General features: G+C 59.3%; 2 protein-coding genes across 3 annotated transcripts; both read right to left on the bottom strand.

The window, feature by feature from the left end:
• Window positions 1–288: 288 nt before the first annotated feature.
• PAGR1 (PAXIP1 associated glutamate rich protein 1) lies at window positions 289–3103 on the bottom strand. The gene is made up of 3 exons (XM_058569657.1): window positions 2079–3103; window positions 1798–1880; window positions 289–709 (listed from the first exon to the last, which is right to left on the bottom strand). The coding sequence occupies exons 1-3, from the start codon at window positions 2558–2560 to the stop codon at window positions 510–512; spliced, it is 765 nt and encodes a 254-aa protein (XP_058425640.1). The 5' UTR covers window positions 2561–3103; the 3' UTR covers window positions 289–509.
• Window positions 3104–3181: 78 nt separating this feature from the next.
• PRRT2 (proline rich transmembrane protein 2) lies at window positions 3182–6785 on the bottom strand. 2 transcript variants are annotated; one of them, XM_058569656.1, is made up of 3 exons: window positions 6708–6785; window positions 5070–6031; window positions 3182–4693 (listed from the first exon to the last, which is right to left on the bottom strand). In XM_058569656.1, the coding sequence occupies exons 2-3, from the start codon at window positions 5964–5966 to the stop codon at window positions 4514–4516; spliced, it is 1077 nt and encodes a 358-aa protein (XP_058425639.1). In that variant the 5' UTR covers window positions 5967–6031; window positions 6708–6785; the 3' UTR covers window positions 3182–4513. The 2 variants fall into 2 exon arrangements, with proteins under 2 accessions (XP_058425639.1, XP_058425638.1); XM_058569655.1 differs by having other exon boundaries at window positions 4611–6031.
• Between the last annotated feature and the right edge of the window lie 722 nt (window positions 6786–7507).

Below are 7507 nucleotides of genomic sequence, written 5' to 3'. Positions count from 1 at the left end.
GGGGGGGGTGGGACCTGGGCATTTAAAGGGCCCTTGCAGCGGGGTCTCGGTTTCTCCTCAGGGCAGCTTCTACTGCAGCTGAAGGCACTGCGCTCATTCAGCGCTCGGGAATTCTCGCCTCACAGTCAGCTGGCAGCACTGGAGGGGTCAGACGGCCTGAGCAAGGGGGCAGGTGCTGAGAGAGTTCACCTCTGCCCACCTGGCTTTAATTGCCCAATCTGGGGGAACACAATTCTGCCTCTCCACAACTGTTTGGGCTCCAGCTGCAGCCCCTCCACTAAGAGAAGATAACTTTCCATTTTTTATTTTAGATTCAGAAAATTCAGCACATGTGTCCAAAGAGATGTTCAACAGAAAACATACACACAGGTCCTCTTTCTGGCAAAGTGCTGTGGTTGGGAGCTTGGAGTTTCTCTTTTTCCCAAGTTTCCCAGCACGCCGGGTTAGAGCAGGAGGGCCAAGGCCCCAGCAGGTCCACACTCTGCATCCTAAAGGCAGCGGCAGCAGTCTCAGTATTTCCGCTGCCGGGGGAAGAGACTACTCCCTGAGGACCGGAGTGGGGGGCTGGTGGAGTTTGGGTCCTCTGCGTCCAGGCTGAAGAGGTCCCTGCCAGTACGAAGGATCTGCTCCTCCAGCTTTTTGTGTCGCTTCATGTCTGAGAGGACCTTGTCCAGGCGGGCCTCCCGTTTCTGGCTCCGGGCTGAGCTTCCTGGAGGATGGGAAGGTGAGAAATGTGGAAGGGAGTGAGGCAGTGTGCACCAGACCTGCCTGGATGTTACTACTTGGGGAGCTCGTTAAACATACAGATCTGCAGGCCTCCCACAGGGAGGTTCTGAGGTTTAGGGCTGGGCCTCAGATGGGCTGGGCAATGAAGGTCTGAATTATGAGAAGGTGTCAGTAATGTGAAGACCAGTGAAGAGCATCGCAGGCGGGAGGCGGGGGGCGGGGGGCGGGGGGGGGGGGCGCGGAGCGGAGCAAGAGCAAAGGCCCTAGGGCAGGAACAGGGAGGGCTGTTCAAAGAGGAGCGTAAAGAGCTGGGGGAGATGTGAAAAACGAGGCCAAAGAAATGACGTACAGGCCATGAGACGGGGTTTGGATTTCTTATTTTAAATGGAAATGCCTTTGGAAGCCTTGGCGGCCTGGAGAGTGGGGGTTGGATTCTCTCTTGACATGCTCTTACCCCCCAACTATAAAATCCTTTGGAGAATTTTAAACAGAGAAGTAACATGATTTATGTTCTAAAAGAACCATTCCGGTTGCCGAGACTGGAGGCAAGGAGACCAGTTAGGAGCTACTACAACTCTCCAGGCAAGAGAGATGGTGGCTTGGATGAGGGTGTGGTGTCGAAGGTGGAGTGTAGCAGATGAACTTGGAAATGTCGTGGAGGCAGGGCTAACAGGATTGGCTGTTAACTTGATCTCTAGAGTAAGAGAAAGAGAAATCAAGATGGTTCCAAGGGTAAATTGTAGGAAGGCACATGGAGTGAGAAATTGGTTCAGATTAGCAGATACACATATACAGTAGTATAGAGATGTGGATTAGACAATAACAAATGACCAGGAAGACTTGGACTTCTGGGGAGATGGAGATAAAAGAGATGGGAATTATCTGACAGTGTCTTAAAGGGTGTCCATCTAAGCTGGAAGGATGGTACCACTGGGTGAACGCTCTCTCCTGCAGCTACAAGTTGTGTAGCAACCAAGGCACCAAGCAAAGGCCTCTTTTAGGGAGTCACTTTTTGGGTAAGTGGGAGCAGAGGCCCTTCACCTCCCCCCAACTCTTCCCTCTTGTCTGTACCTGGGGTGCGTCTCCGGTCAATCAGAGAGTCCTTTGGTGTCATTGGTTCATCATCAAAGTCAAATTCTGTGGGCAGGTGCGGTCTGGGACAGGTGGACAGAAAGTGAGGGTGAGGGTGATCCCCCCAAACACCCACACATGAGCTCCCCAGCCTGCCAGCTCTTCCTCTCCTGCTCTTCCCTCCTCCATTTTCCATGCTCCTAGGTCCCACCTCCCTTCCCTATCTTCTCCTGGCATCGGGGGAGCAGCCCCAGGGACAAGGTGCCAGGGTGTGCCCTCACTTTTCCTCTTCCTCTTCTTTGGCCTCTGGCTCCTCATCGGATCTCTCCTCTTCACTCTGGGCTTCAGGCGTGGGTGGCCGGCGGGGAAGGATCTCAGCTTGAAGCTTCAGGGTACCGTGGGCAGCCAGCAGTTCATAGAGCCGCTGGATTTCGGAGGGCGGCGGCATCCAGGACCGCCCATCTGTGGGCAGCTCCACCTCCTCATCGCTGCAGGGCACGCACCAGTCCTCGGATTCTCCGTTGGCATGTTCTTCCCCCTCAGCGCTAGGGGCTTCTCCCTGCACCTCCTCGGCCCCGGACCCCTCACGCTCGGCCTCCTCCCGGCTCCCTTCCCCCTCTTCCTCGGGTGTATTGGCCGAAGCAGAGGGGCCTCCGGTATCCTCCACGGCCAGAGCCTGGAGGCCGGAGGTCACCTCCCCTTCTTCAGACAGAGGCACCGCCGTAGTGGCCGCAATGTCTCCATGACCCCGGACAAGGGACATAGGCTACTAGGGAAGGGGCCCTGCGATGATAGGAGATGCACGAGTACTAAGCTAGGGGTCCCCCGCTCCCCCCCAAGGGACTGGGCTCCCCAGGGGTTTAGGGAATGTCTCTCCAATCAGGCTCCAACTGTCCCTGTGACCAGACCGTCCGTTCCCAGGAAGGAGCGTTCAGTCCCCTCCAAGGATCCCGCCCCACGGATCGAGATCCGGTATTCCGATGTTCCCAGGGATCGGCAGAAACCACTTTCCGGGCCGGAGAGGGGCGGCCCCGCTCTTCTCGCCTTCACACCGCCCCTCTCCCCACACCTCGCACTTCCGCCACCTCAGCCGCCGTACGCACCTGGAGCTAAGACCCGCCTCCCGGGTTGCGCAGGGTCACAGTACGCAGGCGCAGAGATGGCGCGGGAGGTCCACTCTAGTCAAAACTACTTGGAAGAGGAAAGCAAGGGAAGGCGCATGCGCAAGTAGGCACTCGGGGATAATAAGCTTCGGCCCACAGTAAAGATGGCCACCGGGATGGCGCATGCGCATACCACCTGGTGGGTTCTGGCGGAAAGGAGGCGGTGGTCCCGCAGGCCCCCCGGTGGACCGACGCAAGGACCGACTGAGGCTGGAGGCGAATCTCATGCAGTCTCCGTTTATTAGTGTTTCAGACTCATGCAGCATCCGGCATACAAAAAGGGAGAATCAGTTTGATGTATCCTTTTTTTTAGACTTTTAGGTTTTTTTCCCATACTTTTTTTAGAAAACAAAAAACCCGCCAACTCCGAACCGCGTCGTCGCTGGGTCCCTGCCTCCTCAGTGGGCTGTCGCGTGCAACAAACCTCCCTTGTCCTCTCAGAAAATAATTATAGAGCTCCCCGCCCCTCCCTCGCTCCCTGCAGCTGGGAGCTTTGGTCCTATTTTTGGAGTTCTTTCGTTACAAAGCACGTGAATAACCCTAGCCCCAACGCCTTTAAGGAACTCGCTAACTGGGTTAAAAAGCCTAGGTCAGACAGGTCAACTCAGGCTGCCCTGGGAGGGTCAACAGCCGCGCCTCTCCCTTCTCCCAGGTGCGTGGTCGGAACAGTGCTCGCCACCCCTGCACGAGTCCCCAAACTGAGGCCTGGCTTGCCAGCTCTGGGACCCGCACCTGGCGGCGTCTGGGCCTGGGTGGTCCGAGCAGAGAACAGTCGGAGCCTGGGGCTAGGGAGCCCTTTCCCGGCACCGCTCCCCTCCCCCAGCCTGATCTAAGTGCTGGAGTCTTTGTGGCAGGAGGGTGGAGGAGAGGATCCTGAGGGGAGGAAAGGATGCTGAGGCGGGATGAGGAGGCAGGAAGAGGAAGGGGGCGGAGGGTGTGGAGAGGGAAGGGGAGATGATGAAGGAAGAAAGGAATGGGGGAAGATGCCAAGACAATGAAAGTTGGGAGGGGAGACCAGGGTTGAGGTGCAGGGGATTTGGGAGGTTGGGAGAAGTGCAGGAAGGATGGGAGAGATGCAGGGAGGCTGAGAGCAAAGAGTCTGGGAGATGTTCAGGGAGGTTTCCAGAAGTGCAGGGAGGTTTCCTGAAGTGCAGGGATAGGGAGACCGAGAGGCTGGAGGGGATGCAGGCAGAAGTGCAAGAAGGTTGGAAACAGTGCAGGGAGAAGGGAAGCCTACGGTTGGCAGAGGAGCCTGGCAGGATGCAGGAGCAGGAAGGAAGCTGTAAACAAGGCCGCTCAGGCTCCCTTGGTCCCTATGGGTGCGGGTCTGGGCCATCGACTGGGCTCCCCCCAGGGGAGGATGGGCCCAAGGCAGCTCCCAACAGGAGGAAAAGTCTTGGAATGCAGGGCAGAGCCCCTCACTTATACACTGTGGGAGAGGAAAGGGAGGGAAAGGCAGAAACAATGGAGGGGAGGGAGAGACAAGGAGAGACAAAGGAGAAGTAGGGAGAACAGACAGGAGAGAGCAGGGGCAGGGGTTAGTAGAGCTGCCCTTACCAACCCTGCCATTCCTCCCAGCCTGTCCCAGACCCCCACTCACCGCCTAAGTTGATGACGCAGGAGGCGATGATGATGAGGACCCCCCCTACCAGTGCCACGATGCTTAAGAGCTTGGCCACGCGGCCCAGGCGCTGGGCCCCATCCACGTCCCCCTGCTGCAGGCTGTTCCGGGACTGGGGTTAGGGTGAGGGGTAGGGACACCATGGCCCAGGTCAGGAGAAGCCAACCCAGCAGGGATCAGGTGAAAGAGTCGTCCGGCCCGTGGACAGTGGTTAAGGGAGGAAGGAAGGTTGGAGAAGTAGGGGGAGGAGGGCACTGGTCAGCAAGGCTGTGTGAAACATGTCCCAACATCCCTCCCACCTGAAGGGTAGGGCAGGGGTGGCTTAGAGGGTGAACTCCTAGGGAGAGGCAAGCAAAGGGCCTGTAATTGGAAAGTAAAATCCATGCAGAGAGGGGAGGGAAGGTGAGGCTATTCCTGGGGCTCTGTCCCAGCACTGGCAGGAAGCTGGGAGCCACAGCAGGCCTGGGCCAGGGTCCCGTGGGGCTCACCATGACGGCATAAGCGAAGGCCACGATGTTGACAGGCCACATGGGGCAGAAGCAGGACAGGATGGCGAGGATGATGTAGTCCCGAGGTTTCTGAGTGCCTTCACCCCCCTCCACCCCAGACCCTGCCAGCTGGGAGCTGGGGTGGCGGCTCAGGCTACCTCGAGGAGATCCTGGATGACCACTGTGAGCCTTTCCTAGTCGTTCCTCCTCAACTAGCTGCTGCAGCACGCGGGGGGGAGCCCCATTGGCTGGGGGGGGTTTTGTTGAGAGTGGTGAGTGAGGCTGGGCGGCTGGGCCCTCTTCACCATTGCCAGCCTGCAGGGGAACCACTGCCCCATTCTCCTGCTTTTCCCCCACAGTTAGGACCTCAGGAGTGGGGTCCTCCTGGGTAGAGGGCTCTGGCTGAAGAGCTGGCTTGGGGGTGGGCTGGGAACCTGGCTGGGGGTCTGGCTGAGGGTCTGACTGGGGGTCCAGCTGGAGAGTGGGCTCTGAGGCTGGCTCAAGTGGGACTGCAGATTCCAGGTCAGACCCCTGGTCTGCAGTGGCCTCTTTGCTCACTTCGGGTTTGGATGCTGGCTCTTGGCATGCTTCTTCCAGGCTGGAGTGGGCCTTTGATTCCCCTCCTGGGCTTGAGCTGAGGTCTCTGGCCTGGGCTGTTTCTGGGGCCCCAGTTGGCGTCTCTGTGGTTTCTGGAACCAGCCCAGCCTTGAGCTCTGAGTCCACAGGGGCCCCAGTGATGTCTGGGCCTGGCTGTAGGGCCTCTGGCTCATCTGAGACCCCAGCTGGGACCTGGAGAGGGCCAATTCCGGCTTCAGAATGGCCAGGCCCTTCTCCCTGAGTCTGGGGACCCTCCTCTATCCCTTTCATCTTAGAGACCTCAGAGCTGCTGGCTGCCATCTTGAGATGGGAGAGGGGAGAGGGCCTCTGTGGGAAGGATGGAGCAGCAGAGACAGCAGCAAATCCTGGGAAAGGAGGAGACAGGCTTGGTGTGAGGAGGGAAGCAGTGGCTCTCAGCACTGCAGCCCAAGAGGGCTATGCTCCTGCCTCAGGGCTGCCATAGGCTGCCTCTGGGGAGAGGAAGAAAAGTTGGGGTTTCCTTTGCCTTAGGGTGGGACTTCTCTGGGGAGGAGTGCTCTGCTCAAAGTCTTCTGCTTGGAGAGCGGTGGCAAGATTAACCCTTTTGTAAACAGGACCCGCCCCATGGTCTCTTCCTGGGTCCACCCAACAAGATCCAGACTCTCAGATCCTAGCAGATGGCCCAGCACCCCAAAATCAACAAGCTGTGCAGACACCCGTACACTCCGACAGGCAGACTGGGCAGAGCACCCGATACTCACATTCCACTCCCTCTGCATCCTCCCCTCTTCTCGTGGGCACCCAACTGGTGCGCGTTTCTTGCTGCGCGTTTGGGGCACAGACGCCCCTGCCCCTCCCTGGGGAACCTGGGCATCTCCTCTGAGCCCCTTCTCAGCCCCTCTCCCGGGGATTCCCTCGCCCCGGAGGACCAACGCCTCCTCCTCCCCTTGGTGTGGCGCGCCCAGCACCACCATCCAGTCCGCCAGGCACCCGCATTCCCGTACAGCGCCCGCCGTCTGTCCGTCCAGTCCTACCCGCAGCCTCAGCCCATCCCCGTCTCACCTCGACGCCGGCCTCCAGACTGCTCCCACTGCTGCTGCCACCGCCGCCGCCACCGTTGCAGCAGCCGCAACCCGGGAGGGAGCGAGTCAGCGAGTCAGCGAGCCAGGGAGGGAGGCGGCGGGTCTCCCCTCCCCTCTGCTCATCCCCTCCTCTCCCTCCTCTCAGGTCCCCTCCCCTACGCTCTGCTGCGGCCGCGCGCCGCCCCCGCCCCTCGCACGCCTCCCGCCCCTCCCCGCCAGCCCAAGGGAGCCACTCATGCCAGGCCCCGCGTTACCCGGGCGACCGGCCGGGGGACCACTCACGCAGCCTCCCTGCCCCTTCCCACGTGCGCCTCCTGGGGGTGCCCCCTTCCCAAGCCCGGGGCCCCTCCCACCAACGGTCACCGGGGGTCCTGGTTGGAGGAAACGGAGAAGGGTCTGCGAGGAGACGGGACCTGTAAGACAGGCAGGACCATAGGGAGGCACCCCTACAAGCAGAAAGAGGGGAAGGGAGATGAGGCAAAACATGGGGAGGCTGTAGAGTGAGAACAGAGTGGGGTTTCCAGAGATGGGAACCTGAAGAATAGTAAGTTCCTCTATCCCCTAGGAAGCAGCAGCAGAAATGGGTACTGGAAGGTTCAAGAAAAGGGTCCCTGTAAGGGCCGGAGCAAGGACTGGGAAGGGAATTCCAAGGGGCAGGGCGGAGGCTGCAGGGACAGTCTGGAACAAGGAGGGGGCTGGGACAGAGAAGCCTGAGTAAACACAGGGTGGACCATGCCAAGAATGAAGGGGATAGGTGGTGAGACCTGCACTTTTCCTTCT

Source organism: Diceros bicornis, chromosome 26 (genome assembly GCF_020826845.1).
Source record: "Diceros bicornis minor isolate mBicDic1 chromosome 26, mDicBic1.mat.cur, whole genome shotgun sequence".
NCBI classification, from domain to species: Eukaryota; Metazoa; Chordata; class Mammalia; order Perissodactyla; family Rhinocerotidae; genus Diceros; species Diceros bicornis.
This window is presented reverse-complemented; position numbering and strand designations above follow the sequence as displayed.

Excerpts from the sequence above, each read along its gene's own strand:
- PRRT2 (XM_058569655.1), bottom strand. The coding sequence starts at position 5,966 with ATGGCAGCCAGCAGCTCTGAGGTCTCTAAGATGAAAGGGATAGAGGAG.
- PAGR1 (XM_058569657.1), bottom strand. The coding sequence starts at position 2,560 with ATGTCCCTTGTCCGGGGTCATGGAGACATTGCGGCCACTACGGCGGTG. Across the intron at positions 1,881-2,078 it reads AAAGAAGAGGAAGAGGAAAA|ACCGCACCTGCCCACAGAAT; the intron begins GTGAGGGCACAC and ends CACCTGTCCCAG. Across the intron at positions 710-1,797 it reads TGACCGGAGACGCACCCCAG|GAAGCTCAGCCCGGAGCCAG; the intron begins GTACAGACAAGA and ends CCCATCCTCCAG.